Consider the following 27,360-nt stretch of genomic DNA (forward strand, 5'->3'; position numbering starts at 1 on the left):
ACACATTTTAACACTGTCAATAAACAGATGACAAAAAATAAATGCTTACAAAAAAGCCCATTCAACAACCCTTTCTAGGGGATCAAAACAGGGTGATACATGATAAAGTTACAAAGTGCTCATCATTGTAAACTAGGACTCAGCCTATAGTGCAGTTAAACCATGGCTTAAAGTTTCCTTTCTTAAGTTTCCTTTGAACATACAAGCAGTCAGACTATGATGCTCTTCTGTTTATTCACCAGAGGCTTATCAACGCAGCCTCTTATTTCTCTCCAGAAAGAATGAACATTACTTGTCTACAGCTGCAGTAGGCTTATTTTTAGTTGCCTCTGTCGAAAGCCATCCATCGTCGCCTGGTTTTGACAAGGAGGCGGCGGAGAATTCGCATTCGCCGTGAGTTTGGCCATCAAGTGGTATTTCAGACTGGATGTGCTACGTTGATAACTCAGTTCACACCAACAATACACACAGATAACTTTGGTCTTGTCAGTCGACCCATCTGGCAACTTTTTGAAACTAAACTTTCCATTCAGAATCTTGTTCGCATCCAATTCGGTGTTTCGCACTTGACATCCACAGAAAACACGTGCGTGAGGCGTGTCTATTGTTTTGTTTCCGGTTTACAATCGGATCCTGTAGTTTTTCTAATGTTACTAGCTGTGGCCACAGCTACAAAAAAACTAGAAGTAAAAACTACAAGTTCACTAGGTCACAAAGAGCGTTAATGTCGCGATAAAAAAATGACCCGTTAAAATTGATTCGCGTTAACGCGTTAATAACGCCATATTTTTGACAGCACTAACAGAAATACATAAAAAATACATGTATACATATACATAGACAAACTGGAGGCACTAACAAACACTCAGTGTTATTCCAACCATATTTTTCCTGATAATTGATGTTTCAGGAAAGCCTTAAAACAACACCAGTCTCTCTGGTTAATTACCTGCTCTAATTAGCTGTGTGCATAATTACCACAGGCAAATCTAAATACCGTCCCCAAGAAGATTATTATTGTTTTGGCACCTGTGTGCGTATAGGTGTATCTGTGATGCCAACACAAGTGTTCCGTGTGCACATGAGGGAGCTTTTGTCCACAGATTCAACCTTTGCTCTCCATGCTGGCAGTGGGACAGGAGGGAAGTAGGTTAGGTATGTGCTAATTTGCCCCAGCAACAGGGTGACTGACTCCCAGCTACCCATAGGCTCATTAGCATCTTGTTAGCAGCTGCAATTAGTGTTGTGACAGAAAGACAGGTGGTGGTACACGGAGGGACAGCGAGACATTGGCAAAGTAGGTACAATAGTTAAGGATACAATCGTCTATCGAGGGGGAGTTAGCGAAAATCCTTCAAACATGACTGACAGGCATGATTTGATCAGTATATGTAACCTCGTAGACCTTGAACTGATGTTCATACCCAGGTTGGCCTTTCTGTTTCTGGATAACTGCTGTGGAATAAAGAGATAATCACAGACAGAAAGTCCATTGTTGGTGCTGGTGCTTGCATCGTATAGATGAGACAGGGAAATAAAAAATGCATTTTTTAAGTTCTAATTGCTAAATAATTTCTTTATTGTGTTAGCATTCATTATTTTGAATATTTTTTCTGATAATGACTGTCTTTCCTCTTGCATGAAATATTTTATTTGACTTATCCTGAATTCAGGGGTGAATACATGCATTTATCCAACTGAATGTCATTTGATGACAAGCTAACTCATCCAGTATACTGAAAGGAAAAAGGGAAAAAAAGAAAAAGAAGCACACTTGACCTTCCAGTAGATAGCACAGCAATATAATAGTGCCTATTCATTCATTTGCCCACATCCTCCACCTACTGATTTAACAGCAAAGGTGATGGAGGTGTAGGTGCAGGCTAACAGCCTCCTACGGCTTCATGTCTCACTACAGCCCCCTAATCGCCCGGTCACACCCACTTCTTATCAGTCCAATTAAATCTAAAATATTTGGTTTAAATCTGCCTTGTGGAGATTTTCTGCACGTATGTTCTGTTTCACTCTGAAATGCATCCAGTTACAGAAGCTGAAATTATTTCACTGTGGCTTTATGGCACAGAGATGGAGAGCAAAGGTTGTTTTCAGCAGGAACGATCATTGTATCATCATTTATACAGTCGCTGTGAGGAAGGTTACGTGAGAAAAAATGCTCTTTTTGAACGACATCCTGCCTAAAACTACACACATTTACACTTGGGAGGTATCTGATACGATCAAAGTCTCACACTGTTGTCCACCCACCAGCTGGGTGTTTATTGCCTTGAAGTTATCAATTGGACATGTTTCATCACGCAGTGTGTGGTTGAATTAGTCACACAAGAATCAACTGTACCTTCAAAAAACGCCCTCCCATCCACGGCTGCTCTCAGCTCTCATCAGTCCGAAACTCCTACACATATTGTGTCTAGTTTATGCAATTATGCCCAATAGACTCTGACATATCAAGCAAAGTTTCTCAGTGTTGGCAATTGCAGTGAAATGCTGTGTGGGATTGGAATATATGTCTCCACACAGCACAATGATAATGATAATACTGTGAAAAATAATGAAGCGACATTGTATTTGCAATGTGAAAACGCACCCAAACTAGTGCTGACAGATTGGATGGATTTCAAGCCATGTTCTCAAGAGAAGGAGCTGGAAGTGGTGAGTTCCCTGACCCGGGCTGGGGCAGCATTGGATTCATGTGCTGCTTTAATTGAAAAGGCAGATTGATTGAAAGCAGATTTTCTTAGTGAGATAATGCACTTTGCTCTTGTCGTGTGATTTGTGCTTGCTCATTGCCTAACCAAGCAAGTAACTTCGATAACCCAATACCTCACTGTTGATTCGTGCACAAAGTCCGTTTGCACATTGTCAAAATGCTTCATCTAGTACATTTTTTTCTTATATATGAGCACATTTTATCTGTTCATGGAAATCTTTTTTAAACCTTTTCAAATGTGACAGATTTTTTTTTAACATAAATTAAGACACATTCATGCAATTTTTGCACACTATAAAACGTGCAAACTGTGACGCTTTTTCTGAATTTAACTTCACAAGTTCAACAGTTTTTTTGGCCCTTTTTATCACATACATAATACTCTATTAGCCTTTATATTATCTTACACTGCATACTTGGCAGCTCTGAGGTGTGAACATGTGACAAAAGCATACAGGCTCAATAAATAATTTTCCTGAGGAAAAATCATGCAGCATTGGGCTAATAATCTTTTGATTCTATAGGGAGAAAACGTGTTGTAAAAGTCTTGAAATAACTCCCAATGAAAGAGTGGAAATTTGGCTGGCGCTCCCTTAGTAATGATTAGTCTGAAGTCTTATAGATCACAAGAAACATTTCAGCCTTTGGCCAAAGCCTGAAGTAATTACTCTGTCTAACAAATAGATTTGATGCGATCACACAAACACACATACACACTCACACACACACACATACACACACACACACAGAGTCACATACACACCCATATACACTCACAAGTATTAAAAAAAACAGCATAGGCACACACTCAAACATGCACACACCCACACAAAACTGTATTGCAGCCAAATAAATGAGCCGGCACTCCTCGGGCCTAATAGTCTGGCTGTAATTAACATTGTCATAGCGATAATAGCCATTTATCCCTGACATATCACACACACACACACACACACACACACACACACACACACACGCACACACACAGTCCAAAACCTCTATCTTGTCTAGGCAGCTCGCCCAGCTGTCACCTCCCTCATCTATCTCCACCCCCCACCTCTCCTCCTCCTCCTCCTCCTCCTCTTCAGTGTTTAGACTTCAGGATCCCTCTATTCCTTTTTTCACATTTCCCTTTATTCCGTCTCCCATTTCCTCTTCATACTGTCTCCTTTCTCTCTTCGCTCCTTTCTCTCACTTCCTTTTCCAATATTCAGTAGTTGGGGTTTTCTGTCTCACATGGCAACTTTGTTTCTTTTTAAACACGCTGTGTTCACAATGCAGCAGAATACAGCTACAACGAGTGGCAGAGTTTTAGTACACAAGATCAACTGGATGGAGATTCAACAGGCTGGCCAGGCAGGCTAAAAGGCCCCAATTGGTAGATCCTAAAGGCTCCAGAACCAGCAGACAGCTGGGCATCCCCAACAGGTAATCGAGAATAACAGTTTTCAGGTAGTCAAAAGGTAAATAGGTAAGGGATACAGTCACACAAAGGCAGGCATTCTGGATAGAGAGAAATTTATAGTTGTCCTTTCTTGAAGTTGATTGAGGTACAACAGGCAGGTCCAACACATCCTCATACCTAAACAACTGAATAGATTGATTGGTAGTGATTCCCATAATTACAAGAATGCCTGTTGGGTGTACAGATGTACCAAACCTCCAACATCATGTGGTTAAAGTTGTGAAACGTTCACAGTTTAGCAAGGAAGGCGAGGACCCAGGTATGCAGAGAGGAAGTTGAACAAAGTTTATTGAACAAAAGTAACAATACAAATCTCCAAGTGGGAAAAATGCAGCTCAGCCAGGCAAAAACCAAAATCAGTGCTGGAGGGAAAAAAACTCAACAGCCAACTGGTAAGGAACAAAAAATCACCACAAGCGAGAAAATGCACACAGGCAAAACACAAAAGACCTCAGCTGGAGGAGAACTCAGCGACCGCTAGTAAGGGAACAGAACATCACTGTTGGAGGAAAAAAGGCTCTCAGGCAGGCACAAAAATAAACTCACAGGAGAAGACCAAGCATATAGCGAGACATCTAATCGACTGGAGAAGCGTGGCGGTGACCAAAGATCTGTCTGAGGAGAGACACAAGCAGCACGCACGAGAATCATCTGGCACAGGAGTGTGGGAGAAGCCGGGTATCAAAGGAGAGTCCTGATGAGCCCAGACTGGAGACAGGTGTGTCCAGCTGCCGCTCACCTCAGAGGAGATCGGCCCCGCCCCTGCCACGCTCCAGCCCTGGGGAAACACAGGCAGTATGACCCTACGTTTACATGTAGCAGGGTATTTTGGAAAACAGATATTTTGGCCCCTCCGTTTTCAAAAATATCATTGTGCACACAACATCGTTTTCAAAAATGTTGTCGTTTACATGAATCAGGATAAATACGCCGAGCGCATCATAACTGTGCCAAACCGATGGGTGCGAGTGTAAACATAGGTCGCTCACATGACGTTAGGTGTTTTCAGTCGAATGTTGTGACGTTTCGGAACCTAAAACACCGTTTAACCCAATTTACACGCCGACAAATAGCCGCCGTTTTCAGAAGTTTCCACTTTGGCCGGAGTTTTTAAAAATGATCATTTTCCATGAAAAAAACTCAGTTTGCGTGTAAACGAGAGGCCAAACCGCATGAAAACATATGCATTTTCTCTAAGTATAAACGGGGTATCAGAGCAGCCAGAACACTAAACTACTTGGCTAGGTTTAGGGAAACATGGGTTCAGATAAATACGTTAGGAAATATGCATACATGATGCAAGTTAAGTTATTACATAAGTTAAAACAAGTCAACGATGGCAGGTCAGCCCATTATCAGATGGTAGAATCTCACTGAGGACTACAGAAAAGTGAAACCCAGTTTACAAATAGCCGCCATTTTCAGAAATCTCCACTTTGGCCAGAGTTTTGAAAAACGGTCGTTTTCTGTGAAAAAAACTCTGTTTGCATCTAAACGAGAGGCCAAACCGCATGAAAACATATGCGTTTTCCCTAAGTGTAAATGGGGTCTAACTGGGACTCGACAGACAATGGGATTTAATTTACAGTGAGTCTTACGGCTGCAGCGGCTACTAACAGGACACAACATAACCTGAATGCCTTTGGTTGCCAATCAGCAAGAAAAGGATGCAGGCCTTACATGAACCCCACTGAACTCCACTGGCTTTCCACTGCACCCCATTCGGTCTGTGCAGTGCCGGCCCCGGTCCGACCCATCCCACCCAAGACCTGCCCTTTTGAAGATGGCAACCAATAAAAGAAAACGGAAAGGACAACCTGTGACCATGACAGTGTCCTGTTTGTAGTTTAGGAGAAAATGGTCCCATGCCAAATTTGGCCTCAACTGGGCTGTTCCTGTCCCCGCCAGACCAGAATTTCAAATGCATAATGATATAGGCCTGCTGTATGACGGAGAAAGAAGAAACAGAGGGACGCTTTCATTTTTTTATTGCTAAATACTTAAGACAACAAATCTGTTGTTAATCGCAGTTACCATGGCAACCTTTTGTATCTGGTGTTGCAGTTAACCAGCTGGTATCTAAGGAGGGTGGTGTATAAGATGTGCTGCATCAGACCCACAGTACACTTTGACAACATGCACATGCTTTGTTTGTTTTTTCTTAATCTAAACATACATACAATCACACACTCTTACACACACACTGTCTGCAGACCTGGTCTGTGTTCACAGACGTAAGCAGTGGATGTGATATTGATGATACAACAGTTTGCACATTAGAAAGCCAGTCTCTAATTATTTTAGTAAACAGTATTGACTTTTGTGGCAGCAGGTAGCCGCTCTGCTGAATCACAATATCTGTTGAAGTCGAAGTTCATTTACTTCAACAAGACCGAATGCAAAAACAAGCTATTTCCAGGACGTCTCTTCAAGACTCCTTCCAAGAAAAGAGAGGGAGGCATATTAGAACAGGAACCGAACCAGCAGGTGTAGAATAAAACGCTTCAGAGCGAGCATTACTGTGTGCCACTTGACAAGAATCAGCAAACTCAGTAACAGCTTAAAGTTGTTTTTTTTTCCCACAACAACTTAAAGTATAAAGGTCTTGATTAAGTATATGTAATCAAATGATGGCTGGATGGTCGGACCTTTGTATTTAAGGTTTGGTTTGGAGTGGCCAAATAGCGACATTTGTCTCTTCTAAACTTTAACTCCTCTGAACTCTTCCCATTCTCTAAATCACTCGCCTCTGGCTAGTGGGCAAGCTTAATTTCCTGCTGTCTTTTTGTACCAAGAATACTTCAGTTAGGAGAGATGATATGAAGATGAAGATCACACAGCAATGTTTTCTCAGTTTAACTGTTAAGCTCTGAAGCTGTTGCTGCTCTTTAGCTGTGTAGGGAAACAGTGGTATGTATGGAATATTGACATGCCGCCTGCTCTTCAGAAATGGTTCAGTTTATCTTTTTTTGTTGGGGGGAGGTTCTGCTTTATTTGATAGTGACAGCTGCAGAGAGACAGAAAAGGGAAAGAGAGAGGGGGTGACTTATGTGTCTGACATGGTTTTGCAGAAAAAAAAAACGCATTAAAATTATTAAAATGGCACGAACTCCTTCTATTACATCAAAAATTCAGAATGTCTCAATATGCAAATTTCACAAATTGAACTGCTGAACACAAGATGTCTCCTAGTTTACTGTGAAGTCCATTCTCAGTGTTTGTGCACCGCAGGCTTTAGGTTTCCACATCACACTTGTGTAAGTCGAATAGTGGACCAGGATTGGCTCATACTATATGTGAGGTCACAAATGGTGCTCGTTGGCCCGCCTCTCAAAATCAGATTTTCAGTTAGCACAAGAAAAACTGACACTTTGGGCAATGAATGTGAAAACAGCCTTCATGTGTCAGATTGCATATGGGCTGTCCACACCAGGTTAATGACAGCACCGGTCATTTGTTCAGATGCATGAACATTTTGGAGACCAGAGAGTGTGTACTGTGTTCTTCCCAGCTTCATGACTAAAGAGTTCATCTTTCCCAAACTTTATCCAAATAGCTTTAGTTGCCTGCAGAATTTTACCAAATCAAAGTTATTTCTTTTAGTGTTACTTTTGTAAGAAATGGAAGTTCCTTTGGGTAAATTTCATCTGCGGCTTATCATCTTATTTTCCCCTAGCAATATCAATTATAATTAAATTACGGCAATTAAATTAAAATGTCTTCAGTCAAGACAACAAAACAGACTAACCAGAGACCTGTAATGGCAACAGCAAATGAACCACCTTTTGAATTTAACATTCTTCTGTGGGACAAGATGAGTGTTCGTTGACTTTATCTCACCAACTTTGAGCTCACCGCTCAAGTTTTCATGAAATGTTTCATTCAAAACATTTGCAGGGGAACTATCATCGTCCAAGTGTACTTGGTATGGGTATATAGATGTGAGTACTTGGACTTCTTACAGTCAGCATGCGCAGTACATTAAAGCAGATAAACCTAAAATATTGTCCTGAACTACACAGCACATGCAGGCACATGCAAGAATGCACACAAACAAACACACACACACACACACACACACACACACACACAGAGAGAGAAAGTGCGATACACTTGATGCGTTTAATGGGTCTGTAGTAAATTGCAGCTAAGTGCCTTCAACCAATTTCCCTTTCACAGCTGAGCCCTGGCACACGCCCACAAGCATGTGGGCAAGCATACACACACAGAAGACACATGTATAGGTTGGACAGATGAGACAACAGTGAGACTGCTAAAAAAAAAAAAAAAAAAAGGTGGATATTAAATAAAATCAAGGGCCAGAGAGTTATCTGCAGTAGCATTGTAATGGTTGTACTTCAAAGTCAGAAATGTATGTTTCTATGCTAAAAATGTCCCAGTTGTCGAGTATTTCTTCTGTGCTTTCATATGGTAAGCATGCTTTTACTGGGATAGTCATCGTATGCATGCATGTAGTCTAAATGTAGGCTTTACCTGACTTATTCATATGTGGCAGCTTTTGCTTCTTTAACACAAGCAATGATCAGATACACACACACACACACACACACACACACACACACACACACACACACACACACACACACACACACACACACATACACACCCAATTATACATATTTTTATATCTTTGGATATATATTCGATTTGCATATGTTGCCACGTTGAAGTACATTAACCAAATTTATGTCAACGCAGCAAGATAACAACCCCAATTAATGTTAACTCGGCCGTAACAATTGAACTGCAGCAGTAACATGCTGAACATCTGATTTGCACACATGCACACCTTCACTGACGACATTGCTTTATTCATTTCATCTATTATGCAATAAACAACATACATGCACACATGGCCTGTCACTTCTTTTTTCTGGCCTTCTGCTGTGGCCTCTCATTACAGACATGGAAGCATGTTAGGCTATGGTCTTGTGCCTCTCAAGAACAAGAATTTCAGATGGAAGGTAATAAACAGGTGAGGAAGAACAGGGACGAGAAGCATGGGAAAGGTAAAAATCGCCAGAGCAGAATAATGAGATAAAGATCCAAAAGAGAGCATCCAAACAAAGCCAATGCAATGAGAAGAAAACACTATTCTGGCCACATTCTTCTATTTCACACTCTTCTCATCCTCTTTTTCTTGATGCATAGTCTGTCTTCCACAGAGAGCAGCACTGATCCTCTCTATCGTTCAGCCCTGTTCTCTGTATGAATACAGTACATAGACTCAAATGAATACACTATTTAGTATTTCACTGCTTTGCCCCAGGTCAAACACTCAATAAACCATTCAATTATACTGCTCTCTCTCAAACTGTTACTTAACCTGTAGCCCGTTCACATATACTATAGCTCTACGTGTATCAAGACGCAAGGGAAGGTTCTAAGTGATCGTAAAATTGCCTTTCTCTCCTCTCCCTTATCCGTGGACTCTTCTCTTTTCTCTCACAATGTCTGTCTCGCAGTCTTGTTCTATACCATCTTTTTTCTTTTCCCTCTCTCCCTTTTCACACTGTAACAAAGATTTTACTTGGTTGGAAGATCAACAACATTACACATTTACCACAGGAAATGGGCAGTTATCTGTTGGATGTCAGTGCTCTTGTTGGACTAATGCAATGCTCCCCCCACTGTATGTGTGTATGCATGTGTACACAGAGAAATGCAAGCAGTGATTACATAATGGCACAAGGGCAAAGTCTGGCTCAAACAGCCTGTCTCATACTCGGGGGTATTTGTTAGCTTCCTGATAAAAAAACCACTTACTCCATTAGCAAGTTGCCCACTTAGCTGATTGGTTGATATGTTGATAAATTAAGTGGTTTTAATGTATTTTTAGATCTTTTGGTGATTTGGTTTTAGCAAAGTATGTCAGTACACACCCTGGTTTGTGTGTGTGTGCGTGCGTATGTTTTGGCGTGCTAATGACAGGGGTGAAATGCAGCCGAAAGGACATAAACTGATTAATTGATTGCTTTTGAACGCAGGATGCTGTGGGTAGACACACTTAACTTCTTATAATTGTGTGCATGTCTAAATAAACTATGAGACATCTTTAAGACTAACTTTACAGACAAAATGGACCAAACGGATGTCTTCCTTTGACTCATTTCAGTTCTTGAACAACCTTAAAACTTAAAAAAAGACAATACTTGACTATCTTTTTTTCTCGGTTCTTTAAATTTATTGTATTGAGTAGCAGAGGAAGCAGGAGATTTTCATGCCCAAGGCCACAGTGTTTGCGTTCTCACATTGTGGTGAAAAGGTCACCGTAAGAGCCAAAGGAGACAAAGGAGTCGTATATGTTCCGAGCAATTTCCCCCAATTACCCACAATTTAAGGACTGAGCAAAAAAAGGAGATACAGCAGGTGTGTGTGTGTGTGTGTGTGTGTGTGTGTGTGTGTGTGTGTGTGTGTGTGTGTGTGTGTGTGCATGAATGTGCTAATGTGTCAGTGCATTTACTACCGGAAACACAGACATAGATACATAGATGAGATGGCAGTAGGCTGGAAGAGATTCCTGTGTGTGTGTGTGTGTGTGTGTGTGTGTGTGTGTGTGTGTGTGTGTGTGTGTGTGTGTGTGTGTGTGTGTGTGTGTGTGTGCAAGAAAAAGAGAGCAAGAGACAGCGCAAGAGAGGGAAAAAGAGTGATAGATAGACAGACAGAGAAGAAGGGAGAGACAGAAAGAGAACTGCTTACATACTCTTATTGTAAGTCACAGTTGGAATTGAATTTGTACAGAAGAGCGAAAAGCCCCAGTTTTTTCACTGTGTCAACTCTTTTCTAACACCGTGTGTGCATGTGTGTGCGTGTGTCTGTGTGCGTGTGTGTGTGTGTGTGCATCTGTGCGTGTGGTTGTGTGTGTGTGTGTGTGTGTGTGTGTGTGTGTGTGTGTGTGTGTGTGTGTGTGTGTGTGTGTGTGTGTGTGTGTGTGCGGGTGTGTGATGGGTGGTCTCGCTCTAATTGCTTCACTTTGAATCGCACACACCTTGCAGGGCGTACACACACACACACACACACACACACACACACACACACACACACATGCATGGATAAGCTTCAGTGAAGAGAGAAGCTGTTTCCAGGACTTCATTTCTCTCTTGCAACATGCACACACAAACGTGTTTGTCAGTGCATACCACATGAACATGCGCGCGCGCACACACACACACACACACACACACACACATTTATTCTTTCATACGCGCCCTCTTTCTTCCCATATCTCCCTGACTCACTCATGCACACACACATGCACAGGTGTATGCAGGAACCCACTGACACTCACACAAAAACACATTCATTCATACATGGGAATACATGCATGCACAACCTCAACCCCCGCATTCACACACATACACCTCCTCTGAGCTTATCTCATTGCAGTATGGAGCAGCTTTTGAAGGCAGTAGGGAGCCAGTTGTTGACGAGCCACTTAATAATTCCCTTGGACAGGCATGAAATTCTTTCCTTTTCTCTCTCTGTCTCTCTGTCTGTCTCCTTTGCTCTCGCTCTAATATTCCTTTTCCTGCTGTGTTTTTATCTGTTTTTTTTTATTTTTCTATTTTTCTAATTTTGTTCTGCTTTGTCTCTTTTTTTCACTCGCCTCCATTCTCTCTGCCTCCTCTATGTTTCTCTCTATTTTTCTGCTCACTGTGATTCATCTTTGTATTTGCTAGTAGAGCAACATGAAGTTTAATAAGGCACTTGCAATGATAGTCTGCTTGTTGAATAAGCACTCGCTAACCAGGCAGGTTTTCTGAATTCCATGCATTTCACACCGTGCTTTGGTTTGACTTTTCTCTGTGATCTTCAAAACCTTGCTCTCTCTCTCTCTCTCTCTCTCTCTCTCTCTCTCTCTCTCTCTCTCTCTCTCTCTCTCTCTCTCTCTTTTCAGGCAGTCAGTCATTTAAATCATGATTAAACATGAATATAATTCAATGATCTCTCCGTCCCTGTTAGAGATGCTTGTTCTCCAAAGCCAGCTAGTGTCAGACTTAAGGGGGGTGAACATGGACCCAGGTCAGACTCCTGGACCCCTGAACAATGTATTTTGAACCTGTGTCAGTTCATCCACCTGAACCTGCTGTTGAGTCTCAGTCACACTAAAGCGGCACAGCCAAATTATAGGATGACAATAGGGCCTATTGTCATCTTATTGCTATTTCAGTCTATTACACACAACATCTACACATCAAAAGATGAGACTGAGAAATTTCTTTGTTTTTTGAAAGTGATATCCTCATTTAGAGTTTCATGCCAGCAGCACGTTTGAAAACGGTTGGACGGGGTCATGTTTAGCGCTCTGTTGCATCAGCTCTTCTTTTAATGACACTCAACGGCTGTCATTTTGAAAGTGAAATGTTTTCCCTTTGCTGCTTAATCTACAATTTCAGCTGCTCAACAGTTCAGGGTCTCTTTTGTCATATTTTATATTTGATAATGCGCCAAATGTTTTCCATGGAATCTTGTAATGACGTTATGTACTGTAGACAATGACATCCCCAAATTCTTTGCAGTTTAATGTCCAATCATGTGACTAACCTGTTGCCAGTTGACCTAATTTATTGTTTAAAACATGTTGAGGATACCATTTTCATAAAGCAAAGAAATTTCTGTTTCGACATTTGTTTGTTGTTCATACATCTGTTGTCTTTTTTCAATTAAATTTGGGCTTTCAAACACATTGTGTTTCTGTTAACGTTTGTCCCAACTTTTTTGGAAACAGGGTCGTAGTTTTAACATTGTGAGTTGAAAATTTTGGTATTAGAAGAGACATTGCCTTTACATCTATTATTAGCAGTTAGTATTATCAATTTTAAGTGTCCCCTGGAAGCTCAGATTGTCTTAAAACTCACTTTTATTGTGTTCCTTTGTGTTGAGGATGAATTTCTTATTAGCTTGTGTTTTGTGCATATGGTTACCTTCCAACATACGTCATCTCTATCCATTCAGATGAAGAAAAACTCAATTAAAACAATTTAATTTCCACTTTTTGACAGTTACAATTCGTTAAGTTCAAGGCAAAAACAAACAAAAAAAGGAGTATCCAAGGATATCCAATATCTTTTTTTTTTTTTTTTTTTTAAAGAAAAAAGTGTTAGATAGCAGAGATGTAAACATGATGCTATCTGTACTATGGCTTCCAAGAGACTCCTGCCTCAGGATACACACATTTTAACATACACATATATGCTACATACTAACACAAACACAGAGACAAATAGAAACATCATTATCTCTTGTCCTCTTTCTCTCCCTCCTCTTTGATTTTTATCCCTCTGTCTGCTCTCCATCCCTCAAGGCGGAAGAAGATTCTCCTCGTTAATTTGTTATTTTTTTCTGTGCACGTCGACTTTCTTTGTGCCCTTCATCTTCCTTTCCTGCGCTCCCTCTTTCATCTTTTCCATGCTTTTAATCCTGTTTGTCCCCACTTCTCCTCCTCCTCCTCCTCCTCCTCCTCCTCCTCCTGTTTCTCGCCTTCAACCTGCAGAACTGTTTTCTGTCATGTTATATATCTAAAGTATCTATTTCTGATTTCAGGCAAAACCAAACAGAGTGGGAGAAGGAGAGACCAAAAACTGAGAGAATTACACATTAAGAAAGAGTCTGTGCGTGCGTGCGTGCGTGCGTGCGTGCGTGCGTGCGTGCGTGCGTGCGTGCGTGCGTGCGTGCGTGCGTGTGTGTGTGAAGGTGATCTCATGATCTCATTAAGTAAAGGTCACATAGCAGTGTGTGGCAGAAAGGACAGGGCATTAGGCAACTTGTCACCGGTCACATGCCCTTAAACTATTGAATGTGTGTGTTTCATGTGTGTACATCAGCATCTTGCGTTACTTGTGAGTGGGCACATGTCTGTCAGTGTGTAGCCCTGCCCTGATATGCTATTTATACTTGATTTTATTTGCATATCCTTGTGTTATTGTGTATGTTTGCCCTAAGTCTTCCTCCTGTTTCTGCATTTTTATTTATATATTTTTTGTATGCAACATGTGCACCTGTGTCTGTAAATGTCTAATGTATATTATTATATTAATTTTTATGTACATGCACCCCAAGTCACTGTGCAGCTTCGTCGCTGTAGGTGTGTTGAAAATTGTGGAAGATCACTTCCTTGAGTGCTGTACTTCAGCACAGTTTGGAGGAAATTGCTCTTTACTATTTTCATTGTGTGCTACTTACCTCTACTTCATTCTGCATTTCAGAGGGAAATATTCTAATTGTCGCCACACTATGTAAGAGATAAGTGCACTCGTTATTGTTTAGATTAAGACTTTGTATTAGAAAAATACCATGTGGTAATCTCACAAAGTACAATGCATTGTTCAAGATCAAAGTAAGGACTACAAACCTTTTAGTCTTTTGAAAAAGCCCCTGGTCTGCTTCCAGATGTTCTTAAGTTCCAACAAAGAACTTTTTCCTCTAAATGTCTCAGCGGTTCCATTTATGTAACTGTGTGAAGCACAGTCCAAACAGTGAATGCAAATGAATGCAGCAGGACTTACCTCTTTTGTATCACATTAATCATAATATGACCCTTCAGGTTTATCTTGTGACCCTTTGCAGGGACCTGACTCCAAGGGTGGGCACCACTGTCCATCTGAAGTGCAGAGCATTTTGGATTGAACCATTTCATGTCAAACTGTGTCTGGAGACACACAGTGAAATACAGTCTGCACAATGCAGCACATGTATTCTAGACTTCTCCTTCTCTGCTGGCATCCTGTATTCTCAGCTGAATTCCTCAAGAGTCAAAAAGCAGACACACACACACAAACACACATCCCATCCAGAAACAGTGAGCCGAGCAAACTACCCTGTAATCAGGCTTGTGTGTGTGTTGGCGGTAAAAATGCCCCCTTGGAAACTCAATGCCAAATAATCAAGATTGACGCTGGCACACAGTGCTCGGAGGTGTGTGTGTGTGGTTTGTTTGAGCTATTTTTGTTGGAGGATCTAATCAAATGTAATCATGCTGATTACATTAATCGTGAGGTTTATAATCACCTCTTTTTTCTCTCTGTCTTGCTCTAAATCTCTCCCTTGGTCTGCAGACCTCTCAACATTCCCATTTTTCCATGGATTCTCCTGTATTTTACCCTTCTTTCCTGCTGTCTTTCTCTTTAAGTATTTTCCAGTCAATCTCACAAATTTCTAGCTTTTATACAAAAAAAAGAGTTGACTGTAACATTCACTTGAGGCATAATCGTCTGTTTGATATGTTTGCTCGTTCGCCTCCGGTACAGCATGTGGCAGTTTGTAGAACATTAGCTGTAACATCTACTGATGTGAGACGGATCGAGTAGCACCTGCCAAGACTGAATGCTTGTGCAAGTGTTTCACCAAATGCAAGGCTTACTCGCACTTAATGAACAGCAACATTGGTCAAAGTCATGCTTCTTGTAAAGTACGCCACACGGATGCTGGTGTATCACATGGAGGGAAAGGCGGCAAATCTACCAAGCATGAGCGTGCCCAAGAGATGGAGAAGCATGCTCCACCAGTGATTGGATTTATATGAATTATCTGATATCACCTGGTTGGTGTTGTTCCTACAACAACATCATGCTTAATGATGCTCCAGGACCATCATTGCAACTGACCAAAAAGTGTTAAAGTCTGCATAAGGAGGAGGTCATGATGGATGAGTTGTGGTAGATCTACTAGTTATTTTTTAGTTTTGTCTCGTAGTTTGGTTCAGCTGAGGCAACAAAACTACTTGGTTAGGTTTAGGAAACAAAACAATAGTTTGGGTTAAAATAGACCCTTTTTCCTGGAGTCACAAAGCTTTGATATCAAGCGTGATTGAGTGTGATTGGTCAAGCAACATTATTACAATGCAGCAGCAACACCAACATGGCAAGAACAGACTCTGCATGTTTATATCTCTCTACATCCATTTTCGGAATCACAGCTCTTCAACCAGTTGTCTCTCCTGCCAGTAGCCTCTCTCAAAATCGAGTGAAGCATAATGTGTATGTGATGTGTACATGTCCCTCAAGTCATACGTAAATAAACTAAGTGCTGAATCTGTATGTCCTTTTATGTTTTCATTTATTATAATGCAGGGGTGTTCAACCCATTTCACATAATAATATTAAACTTTACTACTTTATGCTTCTTTCATTTCTGCATACACTCAACCACCGCCTCTTTCATGCATTAAAAATGTTAAATAATTACAACCCATTGGTCAAATGTAGTATAGTGCTTTTCCATCTTAATGGACTAAGCACCATACTGTACAGTTTGCCTCTTATTCAACCACTTAACACACACTGACACACTAATGGCGACAGAGCTGCTATGCAAGGCACTGGTCTGTCCAAACTGGGGTCCAGCATCTTGCCCACAGCCTGCCCCAATATCACTACCATTTAGAAAATGTTAGTAGTTACACCCGTTTAAATAAAGTCTAATAATCTCCTGTAATGTCGTGCAGACAGGAACAAAGTGAGGGTTCAAGAATGTTTGTTTTTACATAAACTCTCTGTATCCTTCTCTCTCTCTGTAGGACACGGAGGTGGTGAACACAGCCATTCTTACAGGGCGGCGCGTCGCAGTGCCCATCAAACTGGTTACTGTGGAGACTGACGGGCAGGTGAGAGAGGTGGACGATTCGGTCACCTGCAGCTCGACAGATGTGGACGTCGTCAAGGTACGTGTTCAAAGTACACACACAGAGAGTAGTGAGTGGGAGTTATAATAGCACATTTCTGCACAGTTGTATGATCCAAAACTGGACACACACGACAATCAAAGATCTGAAGGAACATTTTTCATAACTTTGCAAGCATGCTTTTATTTTTTAAATCAGTTTTTGAACTCACGTAGATACACAGTTCAATCTGAGATGATTGTTATTGGCAGGTATTGCTGCCTGCAGTGCATTTTGGGCAATGACGGGAAAGTTTTAATTGGTGAACCAGTTGATATTTTCCTTGGTGACTGAACATGTGCCAAAGTGAAAAATGGGCTCAGGCAATTCGCAAAATGTCTTCAGTCATAGTCTGCCTGGTATGTGACAAATGGATTAAGAGAAGTGATGGAGAAGTAGAAACAACATTTAAAGAAGAGGGAGGAAACGACAATGATGTGAGAGGGTAAACTATTTTACACAGCAAGGAATCCATCTTGAATCATCATTGTAATCTAAGGTCTTGGAGGATTGGAGTTCTCTAATTCACTTTGTGCAACAGAGCAGAATGAGACACTTATCACAGCATGCAGGCTTTATTTTATCTCACTTTCTGTTTTAATGAATGTGAAAATGGCTCAGAATTGCTGATATCTGGGGAACTTTGCACTCATTTGGCCATAAAAAAAGCAATACTTGTTTCTTTTCTTGGAGCTGAAAGAGCAAATGAAGGTTGTTTACATTTGCTTCAGTGTTTCAGTTAACCACATACACCTCTGTGGTCTTGTGTGTTTCATACTGGTTGGTTATAACTTTGTTGTTATAACTTTTTTGTTTGTTGAGTTATCCAGCAAATATGCTCAACTTTGAAGACTTTGACACCCCAGAGAAATACTGGAACACTGGATACTGCGCACAGTTCATTCAGTTCCTGACAAGTAAAACTTTTCCATGTTGCAAAATCATCTAATTTTCTTTAATGAATCCAAGGTTAAAGGTGCTGTGTGCTCAAAACCCCAATTTATAAACCTCCACACGTAGCTTTGCTATTTTTTATTTTTATTTTTTGACTTTGGAATCATTCCTTGCTTTTTTGCTTAATCTCCTCCACAAGGAGGTCAGAGGTCAGGTTCAGCTAGAGCAGACGCCATGAAACTGGCAGGAATCCAGTGTCTCTCTAAAGAACTTATGCAGGACGTTTGATCAGTGACACTTGAGTCTGAACCTGGTGGAAGGACAGTCTCAAGTGCTAAGCCACTCTGCTGCCAAAGCTAACAAACTAAATAACTGTAATTATTAATAGAACAGAAAAACCCTAAAAAAGAAATAACCTCACAGAAACAAGGCAATGCCAGAGAATGAAGATTGATTCCTCTTGTGCGACGTTCTCTGTGCCCCTCAGGGCCTAAAATGAAACGCACCCTTGCTGTGACAGTTTCAATATGAAGCCAATTTCCTGGTACAAGCCGACAGGAGTGGTGCTGTTTAAGTACGATCAATAACAACACAGTGAAAATGGAAGGAACTCATTCAGATAGATGTAATGTTAGCACTGTGTGTGTGTGTGTGTGTGTGTGTGTGTGTGTGTGTGTGTGTGTGTGTGTGTGTGTGTGTGTGTGTGTGTGTGTGTGTGTGTTTGGAAGGGAAAGGAAAGTATATGAAAGGGTTGCTTGTTTGTGTGTGTGCATGTGTTTGCGTGGGTGTGTTTCCATGGCCTTTCGAGCATCCGCGTGAGAGAAACAGGGACACAAGACATGAAAGTGTTTAAGTGAGGAAAAACCCTGTCCACATCCACACAACAGCAAGATAATTAACATAAACTATTCCGCAACATAAGCAGTTAAAAGCTGCATTTAGAGAAATTGGCTGTGTGAATAAATGTTTGTGTGTGTTGTAGTGTGTTTATGTATGCTTGTGTTACAGCTAGTCAGAAGTCAGACATGATTTTTAGACCCGCCAGGATCTCCAGGCATGTCTATCACTTTACTTCTGCCGCTCCCCCTGTACATTTGTGAAGTGAGGTGAGTGCTAAACTTCTAGTCAAGCTGAAACATGTTCGGCTCGTGCATCTTTGCCTCACTTCCCACCACCTTGATCAAGCCCTTACCTTTCCATCGATTTTGTGTGCAGTCACACTGCCCGTAAGATCCACTCCACATTCAGTCTGAATGCACCTTAAAGAGCAGCTACAATTATACCAAGCAAGCCAGGTAACTCAGATGCAGTGGTGGACACAAACACAGCGCAAGAATTCACAGGGAGCTGCTGTCGTACCCGACAGGCCGACGAAAACATCCCCTGATTGATATATACGCTTTAAGCAAGGCAATGACAGACAGAGTTAATGAAATACCACAGAGGCCTTTCTTAATAAGTGAAAAAGCAAGTTTTAAACAACAGCATCCATCAAATGAAGACAAATTTAGTCGCCAAATCTCTGCCGCTGATGTTTTTATTACGATGTACAGAAAGTGTCAAATGGGGAAAGCGAAATCAGCCAATTTGGATACTTTTTTGGACAATACCAAATACTACGGTAGGCACTGGTATAACACAGCACAGAGGACACACTATAAACTCACCACTGTGAGCACAAGCTGTTTAGCAGCCTTAAAACCCTCCTTTGTCCTGATTGTGTTTGTGTGTGTGGCAGAGAGTGTGTATGTGATGATTGAGTGTTTGCAAACTGTTGTTGTTTGTTGACATCTGATCTGACAGATATTCCCCCTCTCTCACACACACACACACACACACACACACACACACACATACACACAAACACACACACACACACACACACAAAGCGAGGGAGAGAAAGAGCTTTAAGACAGACAGCTGTTTGACAATGGCACCCATGGGTTGTAGCTCCAGGTAGCTGTAGCTGTCAGTGACTCACTGACAGCTGTAAAGTACACTCCAGCGAGCCTATGCAGCACACGCTGAGGACTATCGTGCCCTGAGCTCAGGCTCAAAGGCAGCACTTCCTCATAGGCTTCAAACACAATCTGTCTCTTTTGCCAGGATTGTTCGACCTAAACTACTTCAGTACACACCCTAACTTATAGTACACCTGATTACTAAACTGTCCATTTAGATGCACGGTGCGTGATAAAAAGCATAGTTAATACCTGCCGGCTGCAGTTATTTACATCATACAGAGGCATTTTCATTTGCCCGTTTGTGATTAATACAACTTTGTCATGCAATCTTTTTCCGCCTTTGCAGTTTGAGTGAGATTGTTGATGTGCGGTGACTCTGGCAGACTAGATTTTGACTGACAAGTCTCCACTTTGTTTGTCCATGCCCTTCTGGTCAGACACATAGAAGTGCCGTGTGACCTGATGCTCTTATCGGTAGCGCTCTGTCTAGCTTCAATTTTAGCATATATAATAAAGTCAGAGCTTGAAAATACATTGTCCTAAGCAAGAAACTCACAGGATGATGATGACAGCCTCATTTTGGCAGCTGAAGACAGGATACATAACTTATGTTTGAAAGTCTGAAATACTGAAGGCTGCATTTTTCAGTTACATTTGGTGAAACATTAAAAAAGGAGATATCCTTCTCAAGCATTTAAAACTCTCAGTCTTGAACTGCAGCCACTGAACACGGCAGCCCTTCAAAATGGGAATGTCTCAACAGAGTAACATAACGCTGCAGGAGTGGCCATACCAATAATTCATCAGATACTCACCCCTGTAGTAGCTTTTGCAAGTCTTTTATAGGTTCCAGGCCTTTGCAATAATAAAAAGCATTAAACCAGCAGAGAAAATGAATGAATGAATCAAAGAACGACTGTGCTTTCCTGCACAACTGTTTTAACTGTCACATTCTACTTTTTTATTGCAAGTTTGTTCAGAGACTGGCTCATTCTTAAACTCCTACGAATGAAGGAGAAACTCTGGAGGGAAACAAAAATGTTTTAGCTGCTACAACTTGCAAGCGAAAGTCTGAAGAAGATTAGAGTTCTCATTTGGTCTCACATCACATTCCATTAGCCAGCCTTTTGTTTGATTACTCGTGGTGGATAAATGTTTGCAGGGGGAATTGTGCACTGCTTTTCCCTTCCCTGCTAATAAATGTATGGATGAAATGGCGAAACCTGTCACTGGCTGTAGTGTACTGCTGTGGATTTCACACATGCAGCTCCTGTTGTTCGGTTTAGCCCATTTATCCCTGACAGCAACATAAGCAGCAACGATGTACTACATAGATAATCATTTTCCCCTCCTCTTCAGCCCCCCCTCCCTCACTCCTCTCTCATTCTCTGTCACTGTAAACTATCTTGTTACGGTCCTCCGAGATGCTGTCATTTTGTGGTGTGTGTGTGTGTGTGTGTGTGTGTGTGTGTGTGTGTGTGTGTGTGTGTGTGCCGCTCTTGTTGACACAGCAGTATGCGTAGGTCAGCGGTGTCAGAGCTCGTAGGGGACGGATAGGGGACAAGCACACACATACACACAAATTAGTACCATTATCCTGACCTCACGCATCATTTCTCTGACAAAGCAAGGGGGTGAGAGGAGGGACGATGGGTGGAGTGGTGAGAAGATGACGAATGGATCGATGAGGGGAGGAGAGGAGGAAAACTGGTAAGTAGGGGAAGTAAAAAGGACATAAGGATTTATATGCAAAGTAGAGGATCGGAAAGGAGAGGGAGAGACAAAGTAGCCTAAAAGAAAGAGGCGAGAGGGAAAAGAAAGGTAAATGGAAAGGCATCAAACATCAACAACATCAAACATGCTCATCACAGGACGATATCCCACCGGCTTAACATCTACATCCCTGACTAGAAACAATTGACCGTTCGCTAAGCTGGGGTTAGCCTGTTAGCTAAGCCAGTAACATTAACAGCTTTGTCCTGCATGATTTTGGGGTTTCCACTTCTAGCACAAACTAGCTTTACTCTGTGTCTTTATAACTTGTTTTCTACGTCGATCATCAGCTCGAGATGCTAACAGTTTCCTCGGACATGCAGCTTTAACCTCATTGTTTGATGAAGTTACATCATTGGTCCATCTAACCTTGTAGTTTCCCCATTGGCCATTGCTCTTTCAAAATGAATAGGGGTGGACAGCCCTCATTGGTCCTAGGGTGCATATTGACCATACACAGCCCAGAGAGAGCAGAAGATCAAGGCTTAGCGAATGGTCAGTTTACACACACTTGAACACGCAACATGGACCATACAGACACACACACAAACATTCATGCCTTTAAACCCCAACACTGTGCTGTAATTACATAACTCAAAAGCCAATACATGCTTTTGTCCCAGTTCTCCTGCATGATGGACATATGCACACTTTCCATCATACTTGTTTCATATTATTGCTCTCACACGCACGCACACACACACACACACACACACACACACACACACACACACACACACACACACACACACATGCACGCACAGATCATCTCACAGACACACCCAGGGGATTTGAGCAGTAATTGGTTCATGTGGAGATTCCTTTAGTGATGTCGTCAGTAATTGAATTTGACAAAGAGGAAGACAAAAAGGTTCGGACATGATGGAGGAGTGTGTGTGTGTGTGTGTGTGTGTGTGTGTGTGTGTGTGTGTGTGTGTGTGTGTGTGTGTGTGTGTGTGTGTGTGTGCATGTGTCTATCTGAACACATGTTTGATGGAGATTTAGGGTGCATGTGTTCAGACAGATACAAAGCAGATTAAGAATCGATCTGTGTGCTATTTAATGAACCGGTCGCAGAGTTTGACACGCGCCTACGTGATCCCACATGCATGCACACATACACATGCGCACACACACACACATACGTCTCTCTGTCCTTGGAAAGGCATTATGTGTACTTACTGTATATCTTTGTCAGGACTTTAGAGGATATTTGATGAGGACCTGAAGAAGTGGTTGGCTTTAGTTTACATTCCTACTTAGGAATTACATGATAATTTATGTCCTGATGCTTCATAACTGAGTAATTAATTCAGTCAACCTTTATTTTAAATCTTGAAAACTTATAGGGGACATGCCCTCAATTCCAAAGATGAGAGCCAAGAGTACAGTTAAAACAATGAATACACACATTGATAATTAACAAGAAAACAAACAAACAGCAACACACGTAAGAACAGTTTCATTTAACATAGATGAACACACACTGACTGTTGCACTTCTCACACTTGTAGGCATTCACTTGCAACTTTCTCCTCCTCCTTCCTCCACACTTTGAGTCAGAGTTTCTTATTTTGTGTCTTCCGCAGCTCAGTTAAAGTTTGGGAACAGATGAAAGGGTACACTATGGTTAAAGGAAGTGCTTTATCATAGTTTAAGTGGACATCAATCAGTTGGGTGTTGGTTTCTGAAGGTTGTAAAGCTATTCTTGTCGATGGAGGTGTTAGAGCACATCACATTTAGAAACAGAGAAGGACAGTGTTTTAAGGTGGTGAGCCCATGCTGTCACTGCACTGAATATAAAAGAGGTGCAAGACTTGAGATGGAGGAGAGGGAGAAAGCCTGAATCCTGATGGCCACCAGGGGGCAGAACGGCTATATCAATCAATCAATCGATAAGTTTGTGATTCAATTTTTTTGTTTTTTTATACCTGTATTTATTACACTATGGGGGACACTATTGGTGGACTCCCCGTCCTGCTTTTTAACTACATGCATTTAAAGCAATCTTTCTTGTCTTAATCAGCACACAAGCAACTTTGAATGTCGTCAGAGAATAAAGAAATTGATAAGCAGGTTTTTGTGACACCAAATCCCTCTGCTCCCTCGCAGGTCAACAGTGCAACTTTTATTATACTTTATTTTGATTTTACATCCTGTTACCGGCAAGTGTTGCTTGTACTGTGACACGCTATTCATAACATCGAGATCAGTCTTAAAGCCACTTAAAGCCTCGGGAGCAAAACTAATCCAAACTCATTTAAACTTACTCAGGGCAGTTATGTCTTTGCATGTTGTTCTCATTCATGTTCCTCCAGAACTGACAATTAGATCTGTATATACAGAGCACATGTTGGATGGTATGTACTATGTTCAGTGCTCTTGCAGTCAGTGTAAAGTCTATCTGTTATGTGTCCCACTCTGTACTTACTCTTGGTCACTGTGGGAGCTGTCTATGTACATGCATCAAAGTCATAAGGACAATTTCCTGTAAATTTATGGCTCTTGGCAAATAAATAGATTCTTAGTGCTTTGCTATGGAGTTAAAGGTGTGAAGCTGGTGCCTGGCTGAATTAAAAAATGAATAATTTCTTGACTGTTTAAACTCCTTCCTTAGTGTATATACATGTATTTTGTAAGAACACACTCGTCCAATAACTCAGCATCCTCTTTTGACAACAGAAAAAATGAAGTATTTCTTTTTTAAGAAGGCCATCTATTCACCATCTTTTAATCTTCTGAATGGATGTGAATAATGGATAATTACAGTCACCTGAGGTTATTTATTTCATTCTGTATCTTCTCAGTAGTCCTGTGTAATTCTGTGGGTAGTGCAAAGAATCAACCATGGGGTGAGCAAAACAAAACAACATGCAATCATGGCATTAGGAGTTGATTTGGATAAAAGTGTCAACTAAGTGATGTAATTGCTTTTCATAAATCAGCTAATCAAGTGAATCAAGTTTGCCTTTATTAACCAATGAACCCTCTCAGCAGTCTGTCGCAACCAAACAACCCCTGATTACTGCAAGACACAGATACAGCATGATTGTGGAATTTCAAAAACATATTTGAAATAATAATAAAGCCTGAAACGTGGGCTGTATTGATTGAAAATCTAAGTTTCTGTTCCTGTCTTTTAGAATGCTGCTCGGGAACAAGACACAGAATAACAAACAACTATTTAAGTGATGTTCTTCATCTGAATCTGGCCTCTCACCTTCTTTTGGTTGGGGAGCTTGAAAATAAAATTTCATTACACGCATAAATACATTTCCACAGTGATGTCAGAGCATTTTTTTCCTTTGTGAATGCTGACAGGGGAGATGACCTCAGTATGCTATAATTCGAAAATTTTGAACAAGTTGTAGTTAAAAGCAACATAATTAAAACCACAAATGAAGATGAGGGTGTGAGTGAGGTTGACTTGAATGAATGGACTGATGAGGTGAAAATGAGTTACGAGTGATTAAGAAGAGAAGAGGAGGTCGAGGTAGGAGAGGAGAGAAACTGGGAGAGCATTCTTTCCAGGTGCCTTGGGTCGTTTGAGAGCCCAGAAAGGAAATTAAAGGTAAAGTGGATTAAAGACGGAGGTCATAAACACACAAACACACACATACACACAGCTAAACTCACACATTTTTCCATTTAGCAGTAACAGGCTTAGAAAATAGCCATGGATTTGAAGTGCACAACATCAGACCAGACCATTAGCAACACCCAAAGACATATATCTGTGGGAGCTGCGACCTTCAGGGGGTCTAAAATGATTTTTAGACCTCCAGTGATTCAGTTCTTACACTCTCTTTCCACAGAAAGAGATTTCGTTGTTAAATCAGCATAGCCTCGAATGCTCCCCAGTGCTTCCCCATAAAATGTTCAGCAGATTGCTCAGCGACAAAAATTTCCAGGAAGTGAAAAACTGCTTCACTGGAGGACTTGTCACCACAGCATACAGTCACAGTGCAGACGTCTGCTGTCATACGTTTCTCCTGCATCCACCTTGCGACTGTGAGCCCATTTTTTAGTTGTTAGTAATATATGTGATCGGAAAAAAGGATTAGCAACTAGTAGTGTGCTATTGTGCAGTATAGGAAATATGATGCAAAAAATCTTTTAATACACAAAAAGGTCAGCACAAATAGTTTTCTAATCTCCGCAGGCATTATTATGTAAAATGATGATGAAGTGTATACAAAGGAATTTTGTTTCTTCCTTAAAAGCATCATTATGTCCGCAGTTTTATCGACTGCATAGGCAGAATATTCAGAATTCTGTCAGTCAGCACGCACACAGATATTTGATCAGGTTTGGCTTTAGTTGCAACAGAAGGAGCATATCCAGTCCTACAAGAGTTTACAGTGGGGTCACGGCTATATTTACCAGAATGGCATTTTCATAAGATATAATCATAGAGGGTGTTCTCATACAGGGTCTTATTTATATATATATATATATATATATATATAAGATCTACAGTGACAAACTGAATTGGTCTCAACATCAGATTGTATCGATAACAACAGCCAGCAGCAAAGAGGCTGCTGTGGAATAAGCAGATTTCTGTGAAGCTTAATTAAGTTTGTCTTAATATTATTTGTCCTTTGTTGGGTCTGTAATGCTAATGTTGCCAAAAGCAGACCCACCTTTGTTCTGTCTCACTAAGTGTTGCATAAAAATCCTGTTTTTCATTTATTGCAGCCATTCAAATCTGGAGTGAATTGATCTTATCCTATAGCAGGATAAGAAATTGGTTTGATCAGGTGCTAAAAATGTCTAAACGGACATTGAAAGAGAGAGGGGTAAAACAGTCATCTCATGTGAGAGAAAGAGAATGAAATATTACGGGGGGAGGGGGAGGACTAAGGGTGTGTGCGTGTGTGTGTGTGTGTGTGTGTGTGTGTGTGTGTGGCAGTGGGCGAATTATGGCTGAGGCGCTATGCTGTGCCCCGTGTCACACTCGTCCCCTCACCTCCATAAAATATACTGGCCTCAATCAATAACTAATTAGCTGCTAATTACCATGCTAAAATACACAGCTGCAAATCGCATAAACACACAAACATCCCACATATTGATAACTTAAGTAGGGTGATGCCATGTGTTACACCTCCAAACACAACTGCATGCACTGGCCATAATTCACGGCAATCACTTTCATGAAGGTCAAAAGGTAGTGGAGACGGTTTGACTACAAATACACACCAAACCTGTGTAAATTCTGCACATATACACCTGAGGTTGCACAGATAACATGGAGCCTAGCTCTCACTACTGTGTCCCTTCTTTCTCTAGAGCCTGTTTCTTAGTTGTTCTGAGATTGTTTAAAGTGAGGCAATGCTTTTTTTCTGTATCATTAATTTGCTGTGGCCCATTTGGTCAAGCAGCTCCCTGAACTTTAAGCTGAGGTAGAGGCATTGTGTTTCACTCCGGTCAGCAGGTGGGGGTGCTGCAGCTGCCACAGCCCCCCTCTCCAACGCACATGCTCCCCTCTGTCCACCCACCTCTCCCCCGCTCTCTCACCCTTACATTGTGGCAGCTGTTGCCATGCATTCATTTTGCATTTCCTGTGGGAGCCATGTTGCCATCTCTGGCACACATGTGCAGCCCAGACAGCACTGCTGCTAGCTGTCCTTCAGGTGTGTGTGTGTGTGTGTGTGTGTGTGTGTGTGTGTGTGTGTGGGGGGGGGTTACAATAATAAGAAAAGTGGTCAACAATGAATCATTTAAAGATTATGTTTTGATTTTAAAGTTCCTTACCTTCAAGACAGTTTAGTGCAACTGAAAACAAGATTAAGATTTAGGAATTAAAGTTCCGCACAGGCCTGAAGTTTTGACCCTGCTTGTCCCAGATGAA

The 27,360-nt window shown here is 41.3% G+C and overlaps 1 protein-coding gene across 1 annotated transcript in view; it reads left to right on the forward strand.

Moving 5' to 3' along the window:
- The window catches only part of LOC139333132 (transmembrane protein 132D), a 247,995-nt gene that overhangs the window by 187,237 nt on the left and 33,398 nt on the right, over window positions 1–27,360 (forward strand). Inside the window, exon 6 of the mRNA XM_070965412.1 lies at window positions 16,729–16,872. Within this exon, the coding sequence (XP_070821513.1) occupies window positions 16,729–16,872 (144 nt within the window). The remainder of the gene's footprint in view (window positions 1–16,728; window positions 16,873–27,360) is intronic.

The sequence above is a fragment of the Chaetodon trifascialis genome, chromosome 6 (genome assembly GCF_039877785.1).
Source record: "Chaetodon trifascialis isolate fChaTrf1 chromosome 6, fChaTrf1.hap1, whole genome shotgun sequence".
NCBI classification, from domain to species: Eukaryota; Metazoa; Chordata; class Actinopteri; order Chaetodontiformes; family Chaetodontidae; genus Chaetodon; species Chaetodon trifascialis.